Raw genomic sequence first — 14356 nt, forward strand, 5'->3', positions numbered from 1 at the left:
CAGAACCACAACGAAGTGGTGCTGTAGGTACGTATAGCTTAACACATGCCTGCAGTAGAGTCAGAATATGTCAATTGCGTGTCTCCTGTTGCCGTAGCCAGGCGTGTCTTGGTGGAGTCTCTGTCGACGCGCTTCCACAACTGATTGTTGTAACGATAGCGATTGTATCGACCACCAATAGACGTGGCAATGGTTCACGTACCGGTCGAGTCGTTCGTACTGCGATCGGGTATTGAATGCTAGTTACGTGGGATAGCAGGAGTTGTCCTCAAGGATAGTGGATAGCGTCGGGTCGGATTACGTGGGGTAGATATATCGACGGCAGCGTTCGGATGGTCTGGATACTGCAGTAGAAGGTCAGTACCAAATGGCTTCCAAGCAAAGAGTCCTGTCGTAACGAACAGGTCCAGTCACGAATCAATGGCGCGTACTTACGGTTCAAAGGAATGACGTGACAATGGTGAAAGTCGATAGATAGAGAAACGTGCTCAACTCATTCCATACATACGATGCAAATGAGATGAAGAAAGCGACTAATGGCGCGTGCTAAAACACTTTTGATGGTAAGAAAAGAACTGTCAAGCAACGGGCAGCGGGCCCTACGAGAATGATACCCGTGTGTCGTCAACGGCACGGAGCGTAGGGAGGAGAAGGAGGGACAGGCACAACTTGAGCATGAAATCGCTGTGATCGCCCATGCATCAGCTAGGATCCCGGAACGCAGGCACAAGTCCGCACAGTCCAAGAGGAGGCGGGACTATGGCCAAAGGCACGAATAGGATTCCTGGGATCAATCAAACCCCATCTGTGCCTGCTCAAATTTGTTTCGATGTCCGAGTCCATCTGCTTATGCACATCTCCGCACTAGCGTGCACAAGTATCCCTGCATGCAGGCTGAGCCGAGGATCCCCTGGACTACAGGGACACTATTGGCTCAGGCCATCCGCTTTCCGCTTTTCAGCCAAGCGTCATTGGCTGCGCATTTAGGTCCAACGTTCCCTTAAATGCGTCCCGCGACGACGGCCAATACCTTAGCGAGGTGAAGGAAATGACCCGACAAGGGGTAGGTGGTAACGAATGCGGGTGGCAGTAACGGTGTTGACGAAGGGGGTGTGACAGCTGCGCGAGAGGAGCAGCATCAGCAGATGTGAGGCGCAAGTTCATACGACCCTGGGCGCAGCTGGCTTCAGACGAATGTTGCGTGGACGGTAATTTGCTAGATGGATATTATCGCCGTCCAAAGCTCCGCGTATGCCTTGCCCTATCAGTGATTCTGGACGCCTCCGGCGTAGTCTGGCGTTGTTGATGAGCTGTGATTCAGGGTTTCAGCCTCTGCCCACGCCGCAAACTTGGCCCACTGTGGAAAGCTTTGGACCAAGTGGCACGTTCGTGTCCCGGTCCGAGCTATCAAACTCTCGATGGCGCCCAACGCTCCGGTGCGCCAGTGCGGTACCGTTAGGTTATAGCCATCGCCTGTAATTAGAACATCGATCTTGAGACTTTGATCACGTTTCGGTCTGGCAATCCCATGCCTGTTGGAAGCCTCAAAAAGGAGGCATATATGGATTGCCATACTGGTAGGCAGTTGCATGAATGAGCAGCCTTATCCTGTACTGCCGAGTCAGGTGAGAGTCAAGCAGAGGTAGTCGACTTCCTACTTTGAGACGAAAGGATTCATCCGTGCGCTCTTGGCGGCGCAAAGGAGCCGAACTCGAGTCCAGATCGACGACGCAATTCTACAAGTTGAAGGTAATAGAAACCTCAGCCTCAGAGTTCTTTTTGCGAGATGCTTAGTTATCATGCCAGAGTGTATTTGTAGCAGTCCTCAGTCATGGTCAGTCGGGTAGTCGAGTAAGGAGTTCGGCACATGTGAAAGTTGAGGATCGCAGGCCGTCTTCCTACCCCAACAAATCGAGAGCAAGATCCACACTACCATGACGTTTGATCTCTGGCCAGGCTGAGCCTGTCAAATGGGCAATCCCCCGCGGACGGGAAGGATACAGTTTGAAGGCGTCGCGCGACGTGCAAGTGGCATCCTGGACGCGATCGATTGACGTTTCGTTGAACGCCTCCAAATAAACAGCCTTGCCGTGTGGTGGAACTGCTTGCAACCATCATTCTGAATCGATACTTCGCCGATGGGGTTCACGAATAATGGACCCCGAGTGTAACAAGGAGTACTTGGTCCACCAGCGGAGAGTGGGCCTGATGTGCGGACAGCTGAGGGCGCAATACGGCAGCCTGGCAATCAGCAGAACATTCCATGATTCCACCCGACACGCGACATAACAGCTCACGATCCAACTGTCGCACAATGTATGCCTCGTTAGGTGTCAGTCGGTATTGCTCGGCCCTACTGGACCTCGTGGTTGTCTCAGAAAAGCAAATAGGAGATTTGCGTCGTAATCGGCTACAGCGCCCTGAACCTTCGGCGTCGACGAGAAGCTTAGACGATATAGCATGACGCGGAAGCGCCGGTGCCGGCTTACCCTATTTTAGCGTGCCCCTCTCGTTGTCCTGCGCCATCCCTTCTTGCTTTGCTCTGCTAGCTGGTAGGCGGGTGGCTGGTGGTGGTGCCCTCTGACTGGGTTGTCTGCTCGACCGCAGGCAGCCAGTGATTGCAAGTTCAGACGTCAGGGTTCCCGAAGCCAGCAGCCCCGCCATCGCGTGACTAAGCGACTATCCGCCGAAAATTCGAGCAGACAGTCACAGCGAGCATATCGTGATATTTGCGACAACAGTTGTGAATTTCTCGAAACAACACAGGCGACATGGCGCAAACAGATCAAAATGGCCCACCGGCGGCGTCTGCAGATTTGCCTCCCGCAATGGCTGATGTCAAGTCGAAAAAAGTAGACGATTTGCTGAAAGAGATGAACCGTATGCCAATCTTCATGACCAGTCTAGATGAAACAGATGGCGAGGGAGGCGAGAACATGGCGCTCGAGGCGTTGAAAGCGATGGCGTACGAGGGAACCCGTGCCGAGATCGCTGAGAACTTCCGGCAACAAGGCAACGAATGCGCGCGGGCAAAGCAGTGGACAGACGCGAAAGAGTTCTACGACAAGGCAATAGCGGCGCTCAAAGGACCACAAACAAACCCTGATCCAGATGCGGAAGGTCCGGACGTTATTCCCGTGGAGCTTGACGAGAAGGAGGAGGCGGAGAAGGAAAGGGCGATTGCGGAGGCTGTCTATGTCAACCGAGCATTGTGCAATTTGGAGAAGAGTGAGTTTGCAAACACACCCTGAAGACAGGCATTGTGGCTTCTTCACCAAAGTTTCGACTATGGTCTGCTGACACACGGCAGAAAATTATCGCTCTTGCATTCAAGATTGCGTATCAACGCTCAAGATCAACCCCGCAAACGTCAAAGCCTTCTACAGATCAGCCACTGCTGGCCTAGCACTAGACAAGTTACAGGAGGCAGCCTGGGCTTGCGACAGAGGCTTGGCTTTAGATGCCAACAACGCCCCTCTCAAGGCCCTCAAAACCAAGATCGATGCTCGGAAGCAGTACATAGAATCCGTCGAAAAGGCGCGTCGCGAACGAGAAGAAAAGGTTGCATCAGAGCGGTTAACACTCAAACTCGCCTTGAGGAGCCGGAATATCCTCACGCGGAGCACGGAGAAGCCCCCAGATCTGGAAGACGCCACTGTGAAGCTGGAGAACAGTCTGGATCCTTCTTCAACACTCACGGTGCCAGTCATACTGCTGTATCCCATGCACTCGCAGTCTGACTTCATCAAGGCGTTCTCTGAGAAAGAGAAGCTAGACGAACATCTCGAATACATTTTCCCGCTGCCATGGGACGAGAAGCACGAGTACACCATCGACAACGTAGAGTCCTACATGGAAACTGCAGCCGGCGGCCTCATCAAAGTAGGAAAGAAGATGAGCCTAGGCAAAGTACTTGGAAGCGGAAAACCAGAGATCGTCGACGGCCTGGTAACGATAAGCGTGATACCAAAGGACAAGGCCGCCGGTTGGATAGAAGAGTTCAAGAAGCGGAAAGGAAAGACGGCATAAGTGGGTTCAACGCGCATGCTCGGCAATCCCGAGGAGCGCATCAAATAGAACCGCTCACCGGACCGAACGATGACGATGTCTAGACGAATCGACGATATGAATGAACAGACACATGCAAAAAGCTACGGGCACCAAGTGCCAACCCCTCACATCACCCTCCGCTCTAACCAATTCCACAAAATCTCCGTGGTCTCCGTACATGATCGCTGACGTACCTCCCGCACCGACCAGCCACAACGTGCATCGCGTACCGTATCCCCACTGAATCACTACCCTGACCCGTGCTGTCCTGTCCGAGGAGCTCATCGGGCAAACCGGCTATATCAAACCACTTTTATGAACTCGACGACCAACTTCGCCCAAATAGTATACAGAGGCTAAATAGGACTCTGACCACCTTCCAGATCGTGTTCCGCCCGTACCCTCCAGCCCGGTAACGGGATGCATGCACGAACGCATCGACGTGCATTCTTTTCTGCATGCGCAAGAACGACTGGCAGCGGCTACGTGCAGCAATGTTTCATATTGACAACGGCTTCCCGCTGCTTAACTCAATTTATTGTACTGTATATGATTTGCCCTGCAGCCACACCATCGCGTACCGCATTAAGCAGGTGTTCGCACGGCTCGCTTATGCAAGGTACATCTTTTGTCCCATGGTTCAACACGTTGCGCGGCTGCAGGCTGGCTGAGAAATAGCTGGTGGGGTCGGGGCTAGGGGATGTCGTATTTTAGCCGTCGGTGCGTTGTTGGGGCCCGGACGTGCCATTGGCGGTAATATCGAGGAATGATAATGAGGGGTTGGACCAATCATCACGACAGCATGAATGAATTTTATCTAACGCTTTGGATTTTTATGTTGGGAAAATACATTGATGTGATGTGCTGCAGGAAGTGCCTGTACTGTACCGTCGCCAAACAGGGGCTGACAACGTCATCCGCTGACAGATAGGAAACATGGGCCCGGGGGTAAATTGTACAAAATGAACCTTCACCACATATGATAGCCATCCAACGCCCGGTCGCCATGGTACTTCCGCTCGAGTGAAAGCAATCGTTGGGTCTACTGAAAGGTTGCCGAAGCAATCTGAATGTGAACATGAGGCCGATAACATGAGAATATTAGAACATGACAGAAGCCGACAGTTCTGATACTCGAAGTGGTTGGATCGCAAGGAACATGTAATGTGTAGTATGCCGAGAGATGGTATCTGGGGCATCTGGAGTACTGAGCTACTCCTTCACGTAGAGCTTGTCCTTTCGCACCATCGCTTCCTTCAGGTCATGCCAGGCCATTCTGCTCATGAACCTATCGGCGCCATGATGGTACTTCTCGGGCTCCCGCACCACTTCGTCGGCCTTGATCTGCTCCAGGTAACCCAAGAACCTGACATCGGTACGGCCCAGTTGCCGACGTCCGCCAAAGTACATTGTGACCTTGCGGAGCTTGGCGTTGCGGAGGATGCGGAGGCAGTTCGCCAGGTAGTCGTCGTTCAGATAGCGGCGCTCCTCGTTGGAGCGGACATAGGGTGTGTCCTTTGGGCGTGCGTCATCGAAGACGAATTTGACATCGCGAAGGTATTGAATGTTCTCGGGGCCGATCATTCTGAGGAAATGCAGTACGTCCTGGTAACCAATCTCCTTGGGTACTGGCTCCCAGTAGGGTCCTCGAGTGTCGTAGTGTCGGTGGAAGGAGAATGTGTTCTCGCCGTATAAGATCGAGCAGCCTTCGTTATGCACCAGCTTGCAGGTCCTGAGGAATTGACCGGACTTGGTCAGGCTTTCCTTGGGGTCGGTGACCGTCATCGGAATCCTAAGTTTCGAGGTCTTGTCCTTGCGAGCGAAAAGGTACCGATAGATAGTGTTCCTTAGCTCGGGCGGCAGATCCGTGAAGCCTACGCTGCGTACCGCGGACTTTCCGGCTGGCTGCGGACCTAGAACATGGGACTTGTTCGATTTGCCTGGCTGCATCTCATGTAGTTTGCCCTGCTCGTTGGTCTGTAGGATGGTGCTGTCGAGCTTGACGAAGAGTGGACCATGGAAGCCTAGCGGGACGTTGAACTGCAAGGTCATGGGTGGCTTCTTCGGAGCACTCCGATGAAAGGCGCCGGCATCCTCATTGTCGGTGAGGTCATCGAGCTCCTGGCGGTAGACGACGGGCTCTAGGCGCGGAGACGGGGGTGAGGGACTGCGCTTGCGCTTCAGTGCGCCCTTCTTCTTCTTGTCTGAACGGCTACGCGGGTCCATATCGTCCTCTTCTTCCTCGTCGCTCAACTCGCTTAACTCACTCTCGGTCAAGGCGTCAAAGTCAGCGTCTTCGAAATCGACGTAGCCTGCCACTTTCTGAATTTTGCCTGCGCTCTTTCGAACCGGACGGCCTGTCTTCTGGTTGTACTGCGTGATCTTGGAAGGGCTGCCTAGCTCTGGACTCGAGTCGCGACTCTTCGGTGTTGTGGGAGGAGGCAGGCTCGGTGTCTTGAGTTTGGGCGCCATGATGTGATTCTTATATGCGGACACCTTGCTAGTTGAGGTTGTTAGCGGTGTAGGAAACGGTCACGCTTGGCCGTTGGATGACCGCTGTTAGAAGCAGAGGGAGAGGTAGAGGTTGCGGCTGCGGTCAAGATGGGGTTGATGCAGTAGACGCGGGGTCAGTAAACAGAGAAAGCGCGTCTAAGGCAGTGACGGTCGTTGCCACGCGCACTTTCCAGGCTAAGGACTGTTACTAGTAATCTTGGCAGTCGGTTGGAGGAGGTGAGGGCAGTGTCCTTCATCCATGCTCAGAAGTTCCTACGATCTCAGAGACTGGGTGCAGGCTGTCACCTGTCTTTCGTGCACGAAGCTCGAAAGCGCACGTTGAAGACGCTTATCAGAAACCGATCACAGTCTGCGTGTGAAGGAGCTGCCAAGTGGTACTGTCGTGAGTCCATCAGGGTCTCTCTCAGGGCCAGGGTAGAAGTGAGTGGAAAGCTTGTGTCCAGCCGTGTTATCTAGCAGGAACAAAACTCAGTTCCGCATTCGGCTTCTCGATTAGCAATTACGGATGCTGAGAGTTAAAGTGAACCGCTGTTGCTTCGTCTGCTTATGTGAAGGTGTAGAGTCAATATAGTCGACGTCATACTGAGGTGTGGCACATTCATGGTGAGTAATTCTTATGAGCAACAACAAGACGTGGTGACAATAACGATTACATTGGAATGCTACATACAAGGTGACGACAGCGGAGCTGAGTGAAGGCACTATACATTTCGTGCTCCAGACCGTACCGCGCCGGACACAATACAGCAGCATCAACAGATGCTTCCTACGTAACGAGCCGATCATAGATTTTTTCGTCCCCCTAGGTGGTGGGTGCCGGGGCGTGTCAACAGCTCCCACATCGGCCAGCTTGCGCCAGCCAAGTGAGGATGCAGCTGAATTGAAAGCAGTCATATCATCTCGGGTTTAGTTACGTGAAGAAAAGAAGAGAGGACGCGAGACGGAAGCGTCGATATTTTACCGCCGGAGAACGGAGAAACGGCGCCGAGGCCCTGACCCCTGCCAGTGCCGCCCTAGTCCGTGATTAAGCGGGCCCATCGTTTCGTTGCCTCATTGAGACTACGAGTCCGGCAGCCATCGAGCACGTTTATAAGGTCGCGCCACGCTTCCACTGTGTATAGCAGATCAACTCAACATGGCGAACCTTAGAGCAGCCTACAGAGCGCCTTTGCGCCAGCTCACCTCTCGCTCCACAGCCTCAATTGCCACCAACCATGCAAGAATACAGACACAACGATGGCGGGGCTATGCGACAAGTATGGATGCGCAGCAAAAGGTACATCTTATGATAACAGCATGAAGCGGGCAGAAACACTAACAAGCGGCAGATTCTCTCCCAAGATCTTGAACAAGCCGATCCCACCGTTTACCAAATCATCAACAGGGTTCGTTGCCACATACCCAGGTCGCAGATACGAAGACGAAGCTCACAGTACTTCTATTGCAGGAGAAGAACCGCCAGAAGCATTTCATAAACCTCATTCCCTCGGAGAACTTCACATCGCAAGCTGTGCTTGATGCGCTCGGCAGCGTGATGCAGAGTACGTTCTGCGCATCCTCACACCACAACCTCAAGCTAACATGGCGCCATAGACAAATACTCGGAAGGATACCCAGGCGCACGATACTACGGAGGAAACGAGCACATCGACGAGGCCGAGCGCCTTTGTCAGCAAAGAGCACTCAAGGCATTCGGTTTGAGCCCTGACGAGTGGGGTGTCAATGTCCAACGTGAGTCAGTCGATCAAATTGCTGCATCTTCTTCTAACACAATACAGCCCTCTCCGGATCACCCGCGAACCTCTACGCATACTCCGCCGTCCTTAACACCCACGATCGTATCCTCAGTCTCGACCTTCCCCATGGCGGCCATCTGTCGCACGGATACCAAACACCCACCAAGAAGATTTCCGCCGTGTCCAAATACTACGAGACCCTCCCATACAGGCTCAATGAGAAGACTGGCATTATCGACTATGAGAAGATGTCTGAACTGGCTCATCTATACAGGCCAAAGGTCATCGTTGCGGGCACATCAGCATACAGTCGGTTGATCGAGTACGAGCGCATGCGAAAGCTGGCAGACGATGTTGGCGCATATCTCCTCTCCGATATGGCTCACATTTCAGGTCTCGTTGCCGCCGGCGTTATCCCATCTCCGTTCCCCCACTCCGATATCGTTACCACCACAACACACAAGTCGCTGCGAGGCCCACGAGGCGCCATGATCTTCTACCGCAAGGGTGTGCGGAAGGTTGACAAGAAGGGCAAGGAGGAGATGTACGACTTGGAGGGCCCCATCAACGCATCCGTGTTCCCAGGCCACCAGGGAGGACCCCACAATCACACCATCACTGCTCTGGCTGTAGCTCTGCAACAAGCCTCAACCAAAGAGTTCAAGGACTACCAACAACAGGTTTTGGACAACGCAAAGTCCCTCGCGCAGCGCCTCGGCGACTCAAAGGAGAACGGCGGTCTTGGCTACAACATCGTCTCAGGCGGCACTGACAACCATCTTGTCCTTGTCGATTTGAAAGACCGCGGCGTAGACGGCGCACGAGTAGAGCGCATCCTCGAGCTTGTAGGCGTCGCGTCGAACAAGAACACTGTTCCCGGTGACAAGTCTGCCATGAAGCCCGGTGGTCTGCGTCTCGGAACTCCCGCCATGACAACTCGTGGCTTCCAGACCGAGGATTTCAAGCGCGTGGCTGACGTCGTGCACCGCGCCGTCGGTATTACCCAGAAGCTTGATAAGGACGCCAAAAAGAAGGCCGAAGACACTGGCCGCAAGAACCCCGCCAGTGTAGCCGCGTTCAAAGAGTACGTTGGTGAAGGTGAGGACATCACCGAGATCATCGAACTCAAGAAGGAGGTTGAGGACTGGGTATCTACATTTGCGCTGCCTTGGGACAAGGCGCAATGAACACGAACAATATGATGAAAATGTATACCCTGTAGCAGGGTTTCGGCGTTCGAGGTGAAGGAGGGGAAATTTATGTATATATGATAAGCTTCTTTTCACGGCAATGAGAACAATAGCTCGCTTGCCTCCACCACCCACCCTCACCACACTCCCTTAACCATTGTGCACTTCTCTTCTCATCAATTTGCTTTAGTGCTCCTTAAGATTATGCTATTCCTTGATTCTTCTATCTTACTCTGCCTCCAAGCGCCACAGTCCTTACCGACATATTCCACCCAAGCGGAGACCACACATCCTCGATACGCTGCCGAGTTGACACGACATCATTATGCTCATCCTTACTCTCCTCGCCCTCCTCATCTTCATGAACCACACCGGCGGCGCATTGGTACTCGCCCAAGATGCTACCACGGCGCGTACATCAACACTCACCACACCCATCTTCATCTACCTTACTCAGCCCTCCGATACCACAACCGAGGCAATGCCAGCAACAACCTCCATCACTACGACTGAGTCCACGCCGACTACCGAAGCAGAGCACCAAACCACTACCCTCACACTCCACTTCGTCTCGCCAACTACACCAATAGCAACTCCTACCAGAAATACCACCATCAACGACTTCGGAGAAACAACCACGCCCTCATCGGAACATCATGATTGGGTCGTAGGCGCAACAGTGTCCCTACTATGTTACGATTTCCTCATCATGGTGGCGTTCGCGTGGTGTTGGGTCATGGGCTGGTTTTGGTGGTGGAGGAAGGTCGATAGAGGGAACGGGCCGATGGATGGGGAGAGGAGCATGGAATGGTGGGGAAGGAGGGTCGTGATGGATGAGAATATGGAGAGGGAGATGCGGAGGTTGGGTATGGTTTGATACATTCAAGGGTCGAGAGGGAGTAGGAGATTGGGGACTGTTTTGGAAGAGAGGTGGCTTAGACGACGTGTATCATTACTCTGAAATCATCATTACATTCGACGAACCAGGCGTCAGATCGCTATAGCATACACATGAACCTGCTCCAACTCCATCGCCACCTCTAATCACCTACCCATGCATAGTCTGCCCACCCGGGCCCCTCTCCCAAAACTCCAACGTAAGCGCAGCAAGAAAACAAGGAATCTCCTTCCTGCCCTCAACCCAATACACAATCTGATCGCGTATCTCGCCCGCAAACACACTTTGCTCTCCGCCCGACACCTTCATCGTCCCGTTCTCGCCGTCAAACACTATACTGTTCTCTCCATCCTCGTCCGCTTGTTTGAACATGCTGGTGACCTTGACACGCCCGTTGGGCATAAAGTCTAGCTTCCAGCCTAGGATGGAAGCGACGGCTTCTCTGAACTCGAGGGATTTGGCGGCCCAGATCTGTTTGAGACGCTTGATCTTCTTCTCAGAGGAGGCGAGTTGGGTTTTTATTTCTTCGAGCTCGTCTCGGGCGGCGTCGAGTGTGGCGGCGGGGACGGTGGAGGGGGGTGTCCTTTGGTTCTCCAGTTGATCGATGAGTTGGGCGTTGGCTTCGCGGAGATTGCGTACGGTGCTTAGCTTGAGGGCTTCGGCGTCGGCCGTGGGGTTGGATTTGAGCTCCAGGACGCGTGTTCGCGAAGACTCTTTCAGCTTCTTCAGCTGCGAGTGCTGGGCTTTATATTCGGATTCTACGAGTTTCTGCTTCTTTTGCAGAGCGTTAAGGTCATCTTGTAGTTGGCGGTTCTTCCGACGTAGTTCGCCGACGCGTTCGTCATGCTCGTCTGTATCGAGAGCGCGCTTCTGACCTGTGGTCGCAGGCGCGGGTTTCTCCAGGTTGTTGAACTCTTGTTGTAGAGTGTCGACCTCTTTGCGATATTGGTCGACGAGATCTTCAAGCTCCTTTATGCGCTCAGACTTTGCAGCGTCGAACGTGTCCGGTTGCATTTCACGCTCTTCGTCGTCGAAGGCTTTGACTTGGGCACGCAGGAAGTCGACTTCCTTGGTTGCGAGAGCCTTCTGTCGTTCGAGACGCGCTCGCACCTTTGCGTCGGCACTGTTCGTCGCGGCGGTGTTTCCGGCGGCCTTGAGTTGCTGAATTTCCGCTTGCAGTTTGGCTTTCTCCTCTTCGAGTGCTTGTATGGTAGCGTCCTTGACAGTGAGTTCAGGCTTGATCTCACCCAACCTGTTGAGAAGATCGGTTCGCTCTATGCGCTCTTGGATGAAGGCTCGCGCGAGGTCTTGGGGTGTCTCGAAGAGTACTTCGCCATGAATTTCTGCTTCGGCCTCAAGATACGACGTCCAGGAGTCGCGCTCTTCTTCCAAGACCTGCTTCCTCAGCTCTGCCTCTCCCAACTGCCGTTCTAAGTCATCCATCATGCGCAGCTTTGTCTGCAGCGACCTCTTCTCCTCCTCGACAACCTCAATCGCCTTATGTTGCTTCCGGTACTGCTTGAGCTCCGTATTCTGCTCCCTCGTCAGGGTCTCCAGCTTCTTGATGTGCGCGACCTGATCGGAGAGCTCCCGCTTGATAACAGCCAGTGTTTCGGTATCTCCTGTAATGGCCTTCAGTCGCAAGACCTCAGCCTCCATCTGACCGACTTCCTCCTCCTTCTGTGCAAGCTTCTTCTGCGACGTTTGTAGAGCATTGACCTTGGCTTGTAGATCTGCGTGCATCTCCTCCACACTCTCCTTCAGCGCCTTGTGCTCTGTTTGTAGAGTGTTGTATCTGTGCTCGTTCTGACGTTGCGACGTCGACAACTCCTCCTTGACCTCGTCGTATTCCTCTTGTAGCGATTGCGCCCTCTCTTGACTCTCCCGCAATCGCCGTTCCAGCGCTTGCCGCTCGTTCGCAGCCTTCGTCTGTGCCTCGGACATCTCCTTGGTCAGCGCATCGTACTTCTTCGCGGTCATGCTATTCGACGCCTCGACCTGCTGGGCTTTGCGAAAGTCGGCATCGGCGCGGTTCTGGGCGTCGCGGAGTTCTTGCGCATGCTCCAGCTTCATCATCTCCTTTTCTTGTTTCGCGGTTTCGAGCTCATATCGCACTGTGTTAAGTTGGGCGCGGAGGTCTTCATTGATCGGATCAGAAGGCACAACCGTGTGCGGCGCATTCTGGGAGGCTCGTAATGTGGCTCGAAAGGTTTCGCGCAGAGGTTCTCGTTTGGCAGTCGCAGGCGCGGGTGTTGGCTCCTCCTCCTCGCCGGTGAGGAAGTTGAAGGAGGGCTGGGTCGTGTTGCGCACCGCCATGGCAGGAGCGACTCCGTGTCGGTTTGTTTGTTGTGCCGGGGCGGGTAAGGAGCGTATATAGTCGTGGTTCAGATGTGGAGGCAAAGACTATGCCATTACTATTGGCGAGGGGTGTTCTTTCCTCGCGACACGGCGCAAATTCGAGGCGAGTGGTGGGTAATTGGTCGTTCTTGTTGTCGCAAAGCACCGTGTCTGGGGTTCACGGCGCCGTTCGGGCAAGGCCGCCTCAGGTCTAGCGCGTGAGCCCTGGAAGTGCGTCTGGCGCGCAAGCACGTGGCTTTCACTCTACGCAGGTCACGTCATAACTCAAGCACGCTGCAATAAGAATCAAGTCTTTGTTCTGGATTCAAGGCTATTAATGATAAAACTGCGGCTGCATCGTGAGTTGCAGAGTTAACTACTTCCTACTCCTGTATATTTGTCCATGCTTTCAAAAAGACGTCGCTTTCGCCATTTCTCCAGCCCCACGCGACACAGTAATGCCGAAGCAGCATTTCCAGCTCCTCCAGCTCGTCTAGGAATTCCAAGCCAGCGATGCGCTCCTTCTCCTCTTCGTCGATCCACTTTCGCCAAATAGTACTTGTGTCCGCGACCTTCGCCCCGTTCGTCAAGCCATAGCCCTGAAGGCGTGCACGTTGGTCGCCCAACTCAGGATACGCTATCAATGTATGAAGGTGAATGTTGCGGGACTGGAGGTTCGAGATCATGGTGCGACCAAAAGCATCTTGGGGCAGGATGGGCTCGTAGAGAATGAGAGACGCAGGCGTCGCGGGTTGTAGGTAGTGTGTGAGCAGTGATGACACTATTGATTTCACTGTCGAGGGCTGCAGGTAGACCAGGCACATCTCAGACAGGACCAACGTAGGTATGCTCGGATCCAGGTTCGGAATCTGAGGGAGGGGCTTCTCGTCCGACGGGTCGGCCAGAGTACGTAGGTCGAGCGCATGGATGTTGTACGTGTCTGAGTGGTAGGAGGCTGAAGTTGACGGTATGTGCAGTAGCTTTCGGTAAAGCAGCGGCTGTCTCTGTATGGTGGCTATCTTGGCGAGCGTATTCGAAGGGAAGTCAATTTCGTGATATACGAGGCGCGTCTGAGGGTATAGGTCGAGGAGACGGAAGAATCGTGTGTCGGTGCCGGCACCCAGAGAGATGATCTGCTTCGCCGATGACGGGTAGGTGACGAGGAACTTAGCGACGAGAAGGTCGATGGCCGAGGTGCGGACGTAAGTGCCTCTGTTAAGTAACGGCAGCTTCCTCGTCGTCTGTTGTGTCGCGAACAGCTTCGCGTATGGGTCGTGAAGATAACCTAGCTCTACACAGCTCACCCTGCTCCCCGCCGCATCTTGATCAGTCCCCTTGACGGCATCGTCGAGAACTTGGGCCCTTGTTTCACTTGAACCCCCAAGACCACCTCTTCCACGTCCTCTGCCTCTTGATGCTCCGCCGCGGCCTGGTCCGAGAAGAGTTCTTAGGTTGGGGATTTCGTTTGAGGAGGCCATGTCCAAGTTCGAGATGGGCGGAAGTGGTGGGGTTCCAAGCTCCAGGTCCGCGCGCTAGGGCTGCACGCCAAGCCTCTCGCCCGGCCGGCCTTTGGCACTTCTGGAGATTTCTTTGACGCGCCCGTCTTCACTCACCTGTTGCGCCGACACCAC

At 53.9% G+C, this 14356-nt stretch overlaps 5 protein-coding genes across 5 annotated transcripts; 2 read left to right on the plus strand and 3 right to left on the minus strand.

The window, feature by feature from the left end:
- Positions 1-2771: 2771 nt before the first annotated feature.
- J4E84_009742 (uncharacterized protein) lies at positions 2772-4029 on the plus strand (the record flags this gene model as incomplete). Its single annotated transcript, XM_049392302.1, has 2 exons — positions 2772-3228; positions 3311-4029. 2 exons carry the CDS (start codon positions 2772-2774, stop codon positions 4027-4029), a joined length of 1176 nt encoding a protein of 391 aa, XP_049240064.1.
- Positions 4030-5262: 1233 nt separating this feature from the next.
- Positions 5263-6522, minus strand: J4E84_009743 (uncharacterized protein; the record flags this gene model as incomplete). The annotated part of the gene is made up of 1 exon (XM_049392303.1): positions 5263-6522. One exon carries the CDS (start codon positions 6520-6522, stop codon positions 5263-5265), a length of 1260 nt encoding a protein of 419 aa, XP_049240065.1.
- A 1177-nt stretch (positions 6523-7699) lies between these two features.
- CBS2 (Cytochrome B translational activator protein cbs2) lies at positions 7700-9487 on the plus strand (the record flags this gene model as incomplete). Its single annotated transcript, XM_049392304.1, has 5 exons — positions 7700-7840; positions 7893-7949; positions 8012-8105; positions 8158-8295; positions 8343-9487. 5 exons carry the CDS (start codon positions 7700-7702, stop codon positions 9485-9487), a joined length of 1575 nt encoding a protein of 524 aa, XP_049240066.1.
- A 1051-nt stretch (positions 9488-10538) lies between these two features.
- Positions 10539-12704, minus strand: J4E84_009745 (uncharacterized protein; the record flags this gene model as incomplete). Its single annotated transcript, XM_049392305.1, has 1 exon — positions 10539-12704. The coding sequence occupies one exon, from the start codon at positions 12702-12704 to the stop codon at positions 10539-10541; it is 2166 nt and encodes a 721-aa protein (XP_049240067.1).
- A 404-nt stretch (positions 12705-13108) lies between these two features.
- J4E84_009746 (uncharacterized protein) lies at positions 13109-14203 on the minus strand (the record flags this gene model as incomplete). The annotated part of the gene is made up of 1 exon (XM_049392306.1): positions 13109-14203. One exon carries the CDS (start codon positions 14201-14203, stop codon positions 13109-13111), a length of 1095 nt encoding a protein of 364 aa, XP_049240068.1.
- Between the last annotated feature and the right edge of the window lie 153 nt (positions 14204-14356).

This window comes from Alternaria hordeiaustralica, assembly GCF_023758085.1.
Source record: "Alternaria hordeiaustralica strain BMP 2776 chromosome Unknown scaffold_31, whole genome shotgun sequence".
Classification (NCBI taxonomy): domain Eukaryota; kingdom Fungi; phylum Ascomycota; class Dothideomycetes; order Pleosporales; family Pleosporaceae; genus Alternaria; species Alternaria hordeiaustralica.